This window comes from Oncorhynchus clarkii, chromosome 24 (assembly GCF_045791955.1).
Source record: "Oncorhynchus clarkii lewisi isolate Uvic-CL-2024 chromosome 24, UVic_Ocla_1.0, whole genome shotgun sequence".
NCBI classification, from domain to species: domain Eukaryota; kingdom Metazoa; phylum Chordata; class Actinopteri; order Salmoniformes; family Salmonidae; genus Oncorhynchus; species Oncorhynchus clarkii.
Window position 1 is genome coordinate 17972756 of NC_092170.1, and position 16185 is coordinate 17988940.

At 43.4% G+C, this 16185-nt stretch overlaps 1 protein-coding gene across 4 annotated transcripts in view; it reads right to left on the bottom strand.

The window, feature by feature from the left end:
• Positions 1-16185, bottom strand: part of LOC139382704 (LIM domain kinase 1-like) — a 72312-nt gene that overhangs the window by 38494 nt on the left and 17633 nt on the right. For all 4 annotated transcript variants that reach the window (XR_011628653.1, XR_011628654.1, XM_071126806.1 and 1 more), the window contains one exon: positions 3292-3430. Coding sequence is in view for 2 of the 4 variants with exons in the window: in XM_071126806.1 (XP_070982907.1) it covers positions 3292-3430 (139 nt within the window). In the remaining 2 variants the exon portion in view is untranslated. The remainder of the gene's footprint in view (positions 1-3291; positions 3431-16185) is intronic.

Genomic DNA, 16185 nt, shown 5'->3' on the forward strand with positions numbered 1-16185 from the left:
ATAATTTGTACAAAGCTTTTAAAGTTATTTTCCTGCTGAAGTATAATTTACTTATAGGAAACTCTTCTACAAGAGTTAATGTACCTGCCCAGCAGAGATGTGATCCTTGTCTTTTTTCAGAGGCATGACAGTACTAATTGTATGACGAGTCCACTATTCACTCCGTGAAATGAGAGACGCCGGCAGTAGAAAACTCTGGAAATCAGTAGTCCTAAAACCGAGACAAATAGTGCGGCCCTAGCCACAAGGGCTAACCGCTTAGCGTGCTTGGTATCCGTCAATAGTAGACCAGGTTGCCTAGCTTGATAGCTAGCAGCTAGGCTAGCTGCTCCGGCAATGTAGTACCACCTTGTTTGAGCACGGATCCCGGGACATATATCAGCGGTCCCAGCGTTAACGCGAACTGCGTCCCAGGATCCAGATACAGTGCCTTGCGAAAGTATTCGGCCCCCTTGAACTTTGCGACCTTTTGCCACATTTCAGGCTTCAAACATAAAGATATAAAACTGTATTTTTTTGTGAAGAATCAACAACAAGTGGGACACAATCATGAAGTGGAACGACATTTATTGGATATTTCAAACTTTTTTAACAAATCAAAACTGAAAAATTGGGCGTGCAAAATTATTCAGCCCCCTTAAGTTAATACTTTGTAGCGCCACCTTTTGCTGCGATTACAGCTGTAAGTCGCTTGGGGTATGTCTCTATCAGTTTTGCACATCGAGAGACTGAAATTTTTTCCCATTCCTCCTTGCAAAACAGCTCGAGCTCAGTGAGGTTGGATGGAGAGCATTTATGAACAGCAGTTTTCAGTTCTTTCCACAGATTCTCGATTGGATTCAGGTCTGGACTTTGACTTGACCATTCTAACACCTGGATATGTTTATTTTTGAACCATTCCATTGTAGATTTTGCTTTATGTTTTGGATCATTGTCTTGTTGGAAGACAAATCTCCGTCCCAGTCTCAGGTCTTTTGCAGACTCCATCAGGTTTTCTTCCAGAATGGTCCTGTATTTGGCTCCATCCATCTTCCCATCAATTTTAACCATCTTCCCTGTCCCTGCTGAAGAAAAGCAGGCCCAAACCATGATGCTGCCACCACCATGTTTGACAGTGGGGATGGTGTGTTCAGGGTGATGAGCTGTGTTGCTTTTACGCCAAACATAACGTTTTGCATTGTTTCCAAAAAGTTCAATTTTGGTTTCATCTGACCAGAGCACCTTCTTCCACATGTTTGGTGTGTCTCCCAGGTGGCTTGTGGCAAACTTTAAACTACACTTTTTATGGATATCTTTAAGAAATGGCTTTCTTCTTGCCACTCTTCCATAAAGGCCAGATTTGTGCAATATACGACTGATTGTTGTCCTATGGACAGAGTCTCCCACCTCAGCTGTAGATCTCTGCAGTTCATCCAGAGTGATCATGGGCCTCTTGGCTGCATCTCTGATCAGTCTTCTCCTTGTATGAGCTGAAAGTTTAGAGGGACGGCCAGGTCTTGAAAGATTTGCAGTGGTCTGATACTCCTTCCATTTCAATATTATCGCTTGCACAGTGCTCCTTGGATGTTTAAAGCTTGGGAAATCTTTTTGTATCCAAATCCGGCTTTAAACTTCTTCACAACAGTATCTCGGACCTGCCTGGTGTGTTCCTTGTTCTTCATGATGCTCTCTGCGCTTTTAACGGACCTCTGAGACTATCACAGTGCAGGTGCATTTATACGGAGACTTGATTACACACAGGTGGATTGTATTTATCATCATTAGTCATTTAGGTCAACATTGGATCATTCAGAGATCCTCACTGAACTTCTGGAGAGAGTTTGCTGCACTGAAAGTAAAGGGGCTGAATAATTTTGCACGCCCAATTTTTCAGTTTTTGATTTGTTAAAAAAGTTTGAAATATCCAATAAATGTTGTTCCACTTCGTGATTGTGTCTCACTTGTTGTTGATTCTTCACAAAAAAATACAGTTTTATATCTTTATGTTTGAAGCCTGAAATGTGGCAAAAGGTCGCAAAGTTCAAGGGGGCCGAATACTTTCGCAAGGCACTGTATGAATAGGAAAACTATTGTAAACTTTTATTATCTAACTAGGTAGTTTGTTGTTAAAAAGTGAAACAAACCGAGTCCCTAGTCTTGTACTGCGCAACGTGACATCAACACGTTGTGCTGTCTAGTATACACATACACATGTAATAACACCAACTGTGGAATAAGTCAAGGGCTATGAATACTTTCTGAAGGCACTGTAGCCTATAGTTTAAGCCTACTCTACGTGCTCAGCCATGCATTGAACTGTCTTTTTTGCAAACAGTGATTGAGTTATATTATTAGCCAAAATTATGACTATCCAATCTACTCATCACATTAGGAATAGTAGGCTATCTTACATAAGTCTGCAAAAGTGATGATGAATGGAATGCTTTATTATAAAAGTGTATTTATGGTGAAAATTAGCTTCCCCAAACTTGACACTCATGTGCCGCCTATGCCGCCTGCCTATGGCTGATTTGCAATACAAAATACCTATTTCCATTTCTATCTATCTGCGTGGGCAACCCTTATGGCATACTGAACACAACATAGCTCATAAACATGGATTAAGTCACCACAATATTTCACCCATTTTGATATACTAAAGAGAGAAACCAGGTGAAATCCCACTTCAAATGGCATGATGGTAATATACCACATTTCAAAGTGTGACATGCTACTGCTGGGGAGAATGCAAATGGTTACCGCACAATTAACAATATTTCTCACAGGCTACACTCACGTTTTTATCTGCTCCTTATGCAATGCAGGCGTGTCTTTTTCACAATGTAGACGTTGACATATTTCCAAGTACTCTTGGCAGAAGCTTTAATATTATCTGTCTGGTGGCTGAACCCTGCTCTAGTGACTAGTAAAGTTATTAAACCCATTTCAGAACAACCCAACACCCCTGATCAGAGAAGGGAAAATCATAGAGTATGTCCATCCTCCACATGCCCTTTCACCACCTCTCCTCTCAGACTGTTCTCTTTACTTAAACAACAGTTAATGACTCTCCCTGGAAAGCTTACAGGGATGTGTAAAGCATATGGTATAATTACAGGTACTGTAAAGTGGAGACCAGTGTTTGTGTGGATGTTGTTGGGGAAACCATATCCGACAGACTGTAACAGGAGTGTCGTATCAAGTCTGTGGCTGATTAGAGAGATTGACTGGTGAAGACAGAGAGGAGAGGGATACCTAGTACTGTAGTCAGGAGGATCTAGTTACTGTGCTGTTTGTGGAAGACTATCTTACCATGATCAGGCCGGTTGTGATGGGGTCGTTGCATCCATGGCACAGCTCTCCGAACTTGGCCCAGTAATCCTTCTTGCAGAAGAGCCGGCCCTCCTTCTGATAGTACCAGTGGGACAGGGAGGCACTGCACTGACAGCATCTGAACAAGGAGAGCGAGAGGAATTATTTGCATGTTTGTAAGTATATTTGGCAGAGCTGACTTCATAAAACTGAAAATGCCAGCTTGAAAATGCCTTTCAAAGTTCTTTCCTCGTTGCACCAATCCTGGCAGTGCTGGATTTGGCCTCCCCCTCTGCACAACATTTAACTTCTCGTTGAAAGTTAGTCTTGAAAATGACGATGCTAACAAATTAGCCACCACATCCTCCTCAATAACATCTGCTACAGTTGCCGCCATTGTCACACAGACTACAACAAAAGCATGGGAAAACTAGCCTACTGCTCACTATTGGCTCATCAGTAGTGACATGTCTAGGCCTTCATGTTTTTTTCCCAAATAGTCCCACCCATTGCACCCAAATGCGATTGGTTCATTCACCTGTCACTCCAAATGTCTGCTCTAATAAAGCTTCTGAAGGCCTACCCAATGGCTGACTGAGCTAGGTATATTTTTCTACCCAGGGAAAGTATTCTCTTTCCAACACAAACTGAAGAGATGAAATCAGAAGATCATAAAAATTATTCTAAATATTAAGTTGAAATTAAAGCAACATTTTATTTAAAATAAATTATCTGAAGGCCTAGAAGGCCCTCAGGCTCACCCACTGATTAGAGCCCATCAACGGGCTAAACCACTGACATGTGTCTTACTGAAGGTAATGCAACAGATAATGCATCAGAGATGTGAAAGTGATGAAAGTTACATTTCCTTAACCACTAAGACTAAAGCAACACTCCCACATACATTAAGTGTTAGACCAAAGTGAGATCACAGATAAGACACCTACACATGGCAATGCTGTCCAAACACAACATCCAACTGTAACAACATGGTTGTTTATCCAGTGGCTTTTGATCCACAAAACTAGTTTCACACACACAGACACACACACAGGGGAATGCCAAGGTAAACATTACATCACCATTATAATGTTGACTACGATTGAAAAGTGATTTTATACATTCCAATAACATTTGATTTAGAATAAAACATCTCAGATATATAACCACATGTATAAACCATGTGGTTCAAGCCCTGAATGCTGACTGGCTGACAGCCATAGTATATAAGACTGTATACCACGGGTATGACAAAGCATTTATTTTTACTGTTCTAATTACATTGGGAACCAATTTATAATATTAATAAGGTACCTCGGGGGTTTGTGGTATATGGCCAATATACTACGGCTAAGGGCTGTATTCCAGGCCCTTAGCCATTGTTTATTGGCCATATACCACACCCCCTCGGGCCTTATTGCTTAATTATATCATAGACATAAGGGGCTATCTGCATGTGGAGATCTTAAGGAATGGACCTACCGCTATCAGTAACAGTACATTAAGAGAACTGATAGTGAGATATCTCTCGCAGGGAGAGAAGAGGAGAGAACAGGACAGAGCTGAATGATTTGGTAGTGATGTCAGGCAGATAGAGATCATTGGCTGATAGACAGGGTGAGTACTTAGGAGTGAAGGGGAGAGGCGAGGAGATGACAACACAGACGACAACACAGTCACTAATCACAGAGACACACACACCAAAGGAGGCTGATGTTAGGAACTATAGGCGGACGGTATCAAATACATAAAACACTCCATTCCATTGATTCCATTCAGGTCATTACTAAGAGCCCATTCTCCTATAGCTCCTCCCATCAGACTCCTCTGACAAACAGACACACACTTCCATCAGCCTTCCTGGTCCCTTGTCTCCTCTCTGGCCTTCCTCTGCCAAACAGCCAGGGATCAATAGGAACAGACCTGGGGGAGTCAGGGGGACTGTTGGTCATTAATCCCCATCTGCTGCCTCTCTGCTGGGCTACAGTACATCCAGACCAGAGGCCTAGAAGGGGAAAGGAGATGGGGCAGTGGGGTAAGGGTATGGGGTGTAATGTTAACAAATGAATCTTAGGGGCCTGGGGACTGTGGGGAGGGAAGCCTAGGGAGAGGGAAATGGGAACGGGACCAGAAGGGGAGTGGGGATGAGGGCATTGGGGTACTGTAAAGGATGATGGGGGGGAAAGTGAGTGGAAACCCATTGAGGCACTGGAGGGGACAGATCATTTCCCATGGGTTTCTGCAGTTATCATCAGTCTTCTTTAAGTCTATCCAGGACACACATGCATGCACCCCTGCAGAAACACACACAGACACTAAATTTACAAACACTGACATGTACACACTGAATTGCACACACAGTGAGTGAACATGTGAGTGTAATGGTCAAAGACAGAGCTCCCACTACTAGACCCTGATCCTGCTGCATGCAGTATGCTGAGCATGTGGTGTGACGATAGGAGGCAGAAATGGGTCAAGGGTAGCCAGAGGACAATCCCAGCCACACTACTCTACCTAGTCAGCAGTCCCGTCTTCCAGCTGCACCTCCCCCTCTCTACTGCAGAGTCCCTGCAGCCTCCTGCAGAGTCAAAGTCATACCTGGGCCTTCTCTACACACACACACAGGCATATCAGTACACAAAGGGCTTCAACGCTATCGAGCTAAATCCAAGCTGGTCACTTTATCAGGGAAGGGCATGTAGCGCTGAACTGTACTGTAGCAGAACACCATATGAATATGTTACCCACAGTAGCAGGCAATAGTAGTAGGATTACATGCGAGTAAAAGTGTGAGTGTATGTGTTTGTGGGATTCCCTTTGGATTTGTGCCTGTGTGCACACGTCCATGCCTGTGTGTGTGTGCGCGCATGCGTGCGTGTTTGCATTACAGGGGGCACATAAGAGGATTAACTGTTTGAAAGACCCAGAGAGAGACTCTCTAACCCATTGTACCAAATACCCCGCTGGATGACTAAGAGCTTGCCCTGAGTTCAGTACTACGACTTCTTATACACCAAGGGCGCAACTGTGGGGGGACATACACTACATGACCAAAAGTATGGACATCTCATTCCAAAATCATGGGCATTAATATGGAGTTGGTCCACCATTTGCTGTAACAGTGCTTTCGAAAAGTATTCAGAATCCTAGACTTTTTTCACATTTTGTTACATTACAACCTTCTTTTGAAATTGATTTTAAAAATGTTTTCCTTATCAATCAACACACAATACCCCATAATGACAAGTCAAAAACAGTTTTTTTGAAATGTTAGCAAATGTATAATAAATAAATACACTGCTCAAAAAAATAAAGGGAACACTTAAACAACACAATGTAACTCCAAGTCAATCACACTTCTGTGAAATCAAACTGTCCACTTAGGAAGCAACACTGATTGACAATACATTTCACATGCTGTTGTGCAAATGGAATAGACAACACGTGGAAATTATAGGCAATTAGCAAGACACCCCCAATAAAGGAGTGGTTCTGCAGGTGGTAACCACAGACCACTTCTCAGTTCCTATGCTTCCTGGCTGATGTTTTGGTCACTTTTGAATGCTGGCGGTGCTTTCACTCTAGTGGTAGCATGAGACGGAGTCTACAACCCACACAAGTGGCTCAGGCAGTGCAGCTCATCCAGGATGACACATCAATGCGAGCTGTGGCAAGAAGGTTTGCTGTGTCTGTCAGCGTAGTGTCCAGAGCATGGAGGCGCTACCAGGAGACAGGCCAGTACATCAGGAGACGTGGAGGCCGCCGTAGGAGGGCAACAACCCAGCAGCAGGACCGCTACCTCCGCCTTTGTGCAAGGAGGAGCAGGAGGAGCACTGCCAGAGCCCTGCAAAATGACCTCCAGCAGGCCACAAATGTGCATGTGTCTGCTCAAACGGTCAGAAACAGACTCCATGAGGGTGGTATGAGGGCCCGACGTCCACAGGTGGGGGTTGTGCTTACAGCCCAACACCGTGCAGGACATTTGGCATTTGCCAGAGAACACCAAGATTGGCAAATTCGCCACTGGCGCCCTGTGCTCTTCACAGATGAAAGCAGGTTCACACTGAGCACGACAGACGTGACAGAGTCTGGAGACGCCTGCCTGCAACATTCTGCTGCCTGCAACATCCTCCAGCATGACCGGTTTGGCGGTGGGTCAGTCATGGTGTGGGGTGGCATTTCTTTGGGGGGCCGCACAGCCCTCCATGTGCTCGCCAGAGGTAGCCTGACTGCCATTAGGTACCGAGATGAGATCCTCAGACCCCTTGTGAGACCATATGCTGGTGCGGTTGGCCCTGGGTTCCTCCTAATTCAAGACAATGCTAGATCTCATGTGGCTGGAGTGTGTCAGCAGTTCCTGCAAGAGGAAGGCATTGATGCTATGGACTGGCCCGTCCGTTCCCCAGACCTGAATCCAATTGAGCACATCTGGGACATCATGTCTCGCTCCATCCACCAACGCCACGTTGCACCACAGACTGTCCAGGAGTTGGCGGATGCTTTAGTCCAGGTCTGGGAGGAGATACCTCAGGAGACCATCCGCCACCTCATCAGGAGCATGCCCAGGCGTTGTAGGGAGGTCATACAGGCACGTGGAGGCCACACACACTACTGAGCGTCATTTTGACTTGTTTTAAGGACATTACATCAAAGTTGGATCAGCCTGTAGTGTGGTTTTCCACTTTAATTTTGAGTGTGACTCCAAATCCAGACCTCCATGGGTTGATAAATTTGATTTCCATTGATAATTTGTGTGTGTTTTTGTTGTCAGCACATTCAAGTATGTAAAGAAAAAAGTATTTAATAAGAATATTTCATTCATTCAGATCTAGGATGTGTTATTTTAGTGTTCCCTTTATATTTTTGAGCAGTGTACATGAAATATGACATTTATGTAAGTATTCAGACCCTTTAATCAGTACTTTGTTGAAGCACCTTTGGCAGTGATTACAGCCCTGAGTCGTTTTGACGCAAACAAGCTACAGATCCTCTCCAGCTCTGGTTCCAAACTTCTTCATTTAAGAATGATGGAGGCCACTGTGTTCTTGGGGACCTTCAATGCTGCAAACACTTTTTGGTGCCCTTTCCCAGATCTGTGCCTGGCATCCTGTGACCTCAATTCCTTTGACCTCATGGCTTGGTTTTTGCTCTGACATGCACTGTCAACTGTGGGACCTTATATAGACAGGTGTTTGCCTTTCCAAATCACGTCCAATCAATGGAATTTACCACAGGTGAAGTCCAATCAAGTTGTAGAAACATTTCAAGGATGATCAATGGCTGCAACTGAGCTCAATTTCAAAGTCTTATACCAAAGGGTTTGAATACTTATGTAAATAAGGTATTTCTGTTTTTTATTTGTAATACATTTGCAAACATTTCAAAAAACCTGTTTTCGCTTTGTCATTAAGGGGTATTGTGTGTAGATTGCTGAGGAAAATGTTTTATTTAATCAATTTTAGAATAATGCTGTAACATAACTAAATGTAGAAAATGTCAAGGGGTCTGAATACTTCCCGAAGGCAATGTATAACAGTCTCCACTCTTACTGGTAAGGCTTTCCACTAGATGTTGGAACATTGCTGCGGGGACTTGCTTCCATTCAGCCACAAGAGCATTAGTGAGGTCGGGCACTTATGTTGGCCGATTAGGTCCGGCTTGCAGATGGCGGTCCAATTCTCTGTGGAGGCCAGTCAAGTTCTTCCATACCGATCTCGACAAACCACTTCTGTATGGACCTCGCTTTGCGCACAGTCATGCTGAAATAGGAAATGACCTTCCCTAAAATGTGGCCACAAAGTTGGAAGCACAGAATTGTATAGAATTTCATTGTATGCTGTAGTGTCCCTTCAATGGAACTAAGGGGCCTAGCCCGAACCATGAAAAACAGCCCCAGACCATTTTTCCTCATCCACCAAATTGGCACTATGCATTGGGGCAGGTAGCGTTCCCCTGGTATCGGCCAAACACAGATTCGTCCATCGGACTGCCAGATGGTGAAGCGTAATTCATCACTCCAGAGAACGCGTTTCCACTGATCCAGAGTCCAATGGCGTCGAGCTTTACACCATTCCAGCCGATGCTTGGCATTGCACATGGTGATCTTAGGCTTGTGTCCGGCTGCTCGGCCATGGTAACCCATTTCATGAAGCTTCCAACGAACAGTTCTGATGTTGCTGATGTTGCTGATGTTGCTTCCAGAGGCAGCGTGGAACTCAATAGTGAGTGTTGCAACTGAGGACAGATGATTCTGTGAGCTTGTGTGGCATACCACTTCGTGGCTGAGCCGTTGTTGCTTCTAGACTTTTCCACTTCACAATAACAGCACTTACAGTTAACCGGGAAAGCTCTAGCAGGCCAGAAATTTTACGCACCTACTTGTTGGAAAGGTGGCATCATATGACCGTGCCATGTTGAAAGTCACTGAGCTCTTCAGTAAGGCCATTGTACTGTCAATGTTTGTCTATGGAGATTGCATGGCTGTGTGATCGATTTTAAAACACCTGTCAGCAACGGGCGTGTCTGAAATAGCCAAATACCCTAACTTAAAGGGGTGTTCACATACACTATATATACAAAATTATCTACATGTTAAACATGAACAGGCTGAACTGGCCCAGTGTCCCACCATCCACCACACAGAAAACACAATGGTAAATATAGACGTGATAACGTGAGATGAGCACTGGTCTGTGGTGAAGACCAGAATGAGATTAAGGGCTGCGTGTCAGATACACATAACCAAAATATTCGGAGACAAAATTATGATCTGAACCAAAGGAATGGTTCCAGAGAAAGTGTTTACTGGATATGATACTGATATGAACTACAAGGCAGACCTCATATCTATTCATATCAAATGGTCATGCTTTTGTCTTGCCCACGCAGCACAGGGTTAGCTAAGTGCAGGGTTCGCTGAAAGCATTGAGAGAAAGAAAAGAGATATGAGAAAAAAGAGGAGGGAGGACATGCTGTTGGAAGTGTAAGGGTGGAGTTAAGCAGAGGAGAGAGAAGAGGTTTAGCTCTGCTGAAAGAGATAGAAGGAAAGGATATGTCAGGACAGGGAGAAGAGGCGCAATGCTTAAAGGACATAGAGAAAGAGGACGGTAGAGGCAGGGAGATGAGCTATGCCAAAAGGATGGAAGGAAAGAGATAGATGGGTTTTTACTTGATGATTTGAGTGACAGGTCCCCAGGGCTCTGTCATCAGGGTCAGAGGGTAGAGAGAGAGGGTAGGAGAGAGAGAGGCACTGAAAGGAGGGATGAGCTGAGGGAGAAGTGGAAGGATGGAAAGAGAGATGAACAAGAGGCTGACAAATGACTATTCCATAAGCAAACAGACAAGCAACGAGGAAAGATCCCAGATTCTGAGATGCCAGACACCCAGCTGCAACCACCTAGGAGAATAGAAACATCTAAAGAAGGGGGGAGAGGTGAGTCACAAAATCTGGAGACCCCTCTTTCACCCCTTTATTCCCAAATGGAATCAGCCAAAGTGCCTTGTAATAAAATGTATTAATTAATTAAATTAATTATCCTTGACCCCCCCCCCCCCCCCAAAACCACTGTATTCATACAGAGACAACTGTTTGACCAAAACACTGGATTCATAGAAAAAGTGAGAATTAACTAATCCATTCACTTCATATATATAAAAACAATTATATGTAAACTCTGTGTAATCAACATAGTTTGCCTATTTTTTTTGCATAGCATTGACTCTGATCACAGTTATTATCATAGATTCAGATATTATCGCATTAGACTGATGTTCGTATACTTTAGTTATCTTATTTACAGCCTTTTGGGGACCCTCTGGGAGATTTGTCACCCTGGGGCAAAACATTTTAGTGGCCACTCTCTTGAAGGTGGAGAGAGAAAAAAAAAAACAATTCTACACATTTTTCCATGGGTTGGAGAGAAAACGTAGCAATTTATGTATAATATTCCAGTTTTACAGCTAATTTCCTGCAATTCTACCCCTTTGGCCATGGGGTGGGGAGAATTTTTATCAGTTTAAAATGCCCACATGAGCTGAAAGACAATGCCCATACTTACCCATGATGTTGCACAACAATTTAAGTCAAAACATCATAGTTTTAGTCAAAGTATGATATATTTGGGGTTGAAGTGGAAAATCCGAAGCGGTAACTTCTGAATTTTTTCGTGACAAGGCTATGTGTTTCCTCTGATATGACATGCTAATACTTTTCAGTCTACGTTTATTTTCAGGTCTTGGTTTTATTTGAATGTTACCACCCACCAGCATGTCATTATTTATTAAATCAGAAACACCTGCAAAGTCCTTCTTTCATGAGTCGCGACTGAGCTGAGCAATATAATACCAAACAGCTTTTCGCAGTGAGCCATGGAGCAAATTAAAATAGAGGGTGCAAACTTATGTTTTTACACCTCTACTTTTTACCAGCAAATTATCATAATCCATATTAGTCATTCAGCGGACACTCTTATCCAGAGCCACCTACAGCAGTGAGAGCATACATTATCGTACTTTTTTCGCACGGTTAGGCAGTGCAGTTAGGCTATCCATATTACCGGAGCTTCATCTTATTATTTTTATCTAGATGGCGGATTTGTGGTTGCAATTTATGGAACATGCCAAAATTTTGGAGATAACAACAGATGGCAAAGTCAAATATACTGGCTTCCCCTATCCATCCGTGGCGAAGTTTTCCCTAAATGCTTATGACAAATCCAGCTCCAGAACCAGCCATAGCCTAGTCAGCTGGCGAATCTTTTCAATACGGTGTAGCAACAACAGATAACATTAGGCAGAGGAGGTTAGCATACTCGGTATCTACACTGACAGCTATGTTGTTATTTATCCACTCCACCTGGAAAATGTTCCCACCCCCAATCATGAATATGTATTAGCAGCCTGCGCCATTCTTTGGCGGTGGAACCTAAATGAGAATTTCGGTTATAGGACAGGAATTTCCGTTGAAATATGGGCAGCATTGCCCTTTGATGGGGGCCTTAAGCTAAATTCCCCAAATTCTACACATTTTGCCATGACTAATGCCATGTTAAGATCATATCTGCGTGAGAATGCCTAACACAATCAATTGGGGCCCACTGGAGGTCAGGGCCCCTGGGCACATGCCCTGTGTGCCATGATCACTACAAGCTTAAATAGCTGGCTAGACTAACTATCAATCAAAAAATATATATGGCTAATTTCTAATTTCCTAGTGGACAAGGGGCCCTAAGCGACCAGCTTATGTTGCTTATACCTGGAGCCGGCCCCCACTGCTTTACCATGCAAGCCATTTGACCCAGGTCAATATCTGACCCAGATCAACAGCTTCCAATGATTTTAAATGGATATCAAAGCAAAGGATTAATGAATATAATAATTGTGTTTGTTTACATTAATGAAAGTATGCCAATTTGACCTGTCACTACGGTAGGTCACTCTTTGATTTAGCTAAAGGTAGAGGTATTGATCAGGAGGAGTCACACACACACACGGCATATTTGTTTTACTATCCTTGTGGGGGGCTTAAATAAATTTCCATTCAAAATCATATTTCCCCTAACCTTAACCCTAAACCTAATTCTCACCCTAATAGTAACCCTAACCCCTAAGCTTAAAAGAGAATTTGTCCTCGTGGGAAACGTCCCATAAGGGATCATTTTCTATTTTTTACTTTCCCTGTGGGGAGTTTTGGGGATTTCCAGTAGCCACGAGAATAGTAATACAAGCCCACCCACAAAGGTTTCAGACTGAGTAGACAGTGGTTTCCCCAGTTCTCCAGGGGACAGACACATATAGCTGGAAAGTTTCCCCACATGGTGTAGGAGTTAGAACCACTACCTAACATGCCATGTCAGCTGTGTACTATGATCTATTGGTCACCCTGTAAACCAGTACCATAGTCTCTAACTAAACAATAGCAATACTGTAAACTGTTTTTTCTGTTTCTAGGATTAATGTTACTGCAGCACTCACATCACATACAATGTGTTGATTCCACTGATAACCCCTCACATCACTGAGTTGAATGGAGTATTGCTTGAGATGACATTTCAATACAAAAATTGGCATCACAAGTCAACCGTGCAAACTATAGATTGTTCACGGTAACCTACAATACATAGTCTATGTAACAATCAGACTCTCTGGTGGGACACTTCAAAATGTCAGTCTCGCCATCCTTTCTCTCTGTCTGGATGACAGAGGTCATGGTATGACGTGGGCAGAGACACCTCTGAAGGAAGCGGGTCATGTCTACAGGAAGGGCTCTCTGTACTGGGCAGGGGCGGAGAGGACAAGAGGAGAGAACCTCCAACAAGGTGTTGACCGATTTTAAGGTTTAAATATTTTTTAAGATGCAGCATTATGAAAAGCGCAATAAATCATGTGCCACACATGTAGCCTCCCATTTCTCTCTCACACAAACACAGAATAATCTATTTTGCGTGTCCAATGATCCATCCTCTGTCCAATTCCATACATCTAAAAGATGTCAGACATACAGTAAACCGTGTGGTCAATCAATCAATATTCCACAATCCACAGTTAAACGAGCAATAAATTGCACTAAAGAAATGAGACAACATTATTAATTAGTTAGCATGTCTATTGAATGCTGATGTATTTTAGAAACAAATTACAATTTGTTTTTAATCAGTTGGTTGATCAGTATCTAAAATGTAATTTGTGTCTATATTACATCCAGTGCTTGGTAATTTGTGTCTATATTACATACAGTGCTTGCTGTTGTTGTGAGTGGGTATTGCCAGCAAGACTGCAACCCACACCGAGCATGTGACTATGAGGAAATATGTGACCTAAGTCTTATGAGAGGGGGCCGAGAAAGAGAGGGTGAGAGAAAGAGAAAGAATGAGAGTGAAAGATATACAGAGAGAGCGACAGAGTATGTAATGGAAAACAAGATGAGGAAACGACAGCGTCAGGGAGACCAGGGAGACACCTCTCCTGTTCGCATCTTGTCAACAAGCCAGTAACGTTTCCACTGGAAGGGAATACCAAGACAGGGATAGAGGGGGGAATTCCTGGCAGGAGGCCAAGTTCTACCAATCTTCTTCAGTGGAACAAAAAAAAGTTAGAAAGAGAGAGAGAGAGAGAGAGAGAGAGAGAGAGAGAGAAACCCACACAAGGGCGACAACCAACAAAATGAGATACATTCATCACAATCCCAACCAACCTCCCCCTCTCTGCACCCCCTTATTGTCATTCCGCTCTTCTTTATCATTCCTTCGTTGCCGTCTCCCCAGACACCCTTCACCCCAGGGCAGAGCAGTTCCCAGACCATGATGTCACTCCCCTCACAGAAAAAGCATGGCCTAATCATCTCGGTGGCCCCTCCCCATTGGGTGTTTTCAAATCCTCCCAGGAAATCCCGTAGCCAATCAGACACAGGCCGAAACCCCTCCCCTGCAATTGCAAGCTCAGCAAAGAGCAGGCATAAACCCTCTCAGTGCCGGGCTCAGCTATCCCTGGGTCAGCCATCCCCAGCTCTCAAGAACAAAAATATCAGGGAAAAGATAGTCTGTGCATTTTCATGTGGTGGAAAAAACACAGTGGTTGGCTGGGTTGAGTTCTAAGATGGCTGCTGAACGCCCGGTAGCTTTTGTCAATGGGGAACAGTTTTTGTTGTAGCACCGGTAGTCTATTGGTCTATTAAGCGGGGGCATTGCAGGTAACGGAGCTTTGTTGAGCTGTGTGGTGGCTGTATGCTGGGGGATAAATAGTATGGCGGCTGGGGGTGAATAGTGTAGATGGAGGCAGTTTCCTTTGTGCTCGCTAAACCCTGTGTCTGTCTGGCTTTCAGCAAAGCTATCTATGCACATTCTGTCTGTCTGGGGCAGACTGGACTGGAAAAAGAGAATGGCCGGTCATTCTTCAATGTTCCACGACCATGGGCAATACAAAACATGAGTGATGGAGACTATCAGGTGCCAACAACATTGGCCTCTGGTCCTGTCCTAGTATCAGTGAGTAGTCACTGTTCAGAGGACCACAATGAATAGAAGTAAAAGTACAACTTTTTGTGTTCAGCATACAAATATGTTGAGTCCTGGATGTTGGGCAATGTTGGACTGATATAACTGGTAAAGTGAATGACAAAGTGTAGAAGTGAAATAGTGAATACATTCTATAACTGTAACACTGGGATAAGGGAGGTCAAATTTCATTTCTGGAAGTCTGATAAAAGGCTTGTATTACAAGGCCAAAAGTTTAAAGCTTGGGAGTGGGATTTTAATCAAAAGAAAGAACCTACATGTATAGACAGACTCCCTTTTCCTTTGTAAATGTCAGATTAACAATGGAAAGTTAGTCGGTGTGCAAAAAAACTTTATTAAACAGAACTGCGTGTTCTTGGTTCTGGAGACAGAACAGAGACACAGTGTCAGTCAGTGATCTCAGTCTAAATACAGAGTGGGGGGGGGGGGATAAACCTGGCAGCACTTGATGACTTGAGAACAATTTCCTCAATAATCCCTAAATCCACAAACCAGATGAATTCCTGAAGTCGACCATTTTATAAGGAGCTTTCGAGCAAGCTAGCCCTGAGCCATTTTTGTATTTTTTTTTAACTTAACAAGGCAAGTCAGTTAAGAACAAATTCTTGAACAAGGCAATTCAGTTAAGAACAACGACGGCCTACCAAAAGGCAAAAAACCTCCTGCGGGGACAGAGGCTGGGATTAAAATAAATAAATAACATAAATATAGGACAAAACACACATCACGACAAGAGAGACAACACTACATAAAGAGAAACCTAAGACAATAACATAGCAAGGAAGCAACACATGGCAACACAGCATGGTAGCAACACAACATGGTAGCAGCACAAAACATGGTACAAACATTATTGGGCACAGACAACAGCACAAAGAGCAAG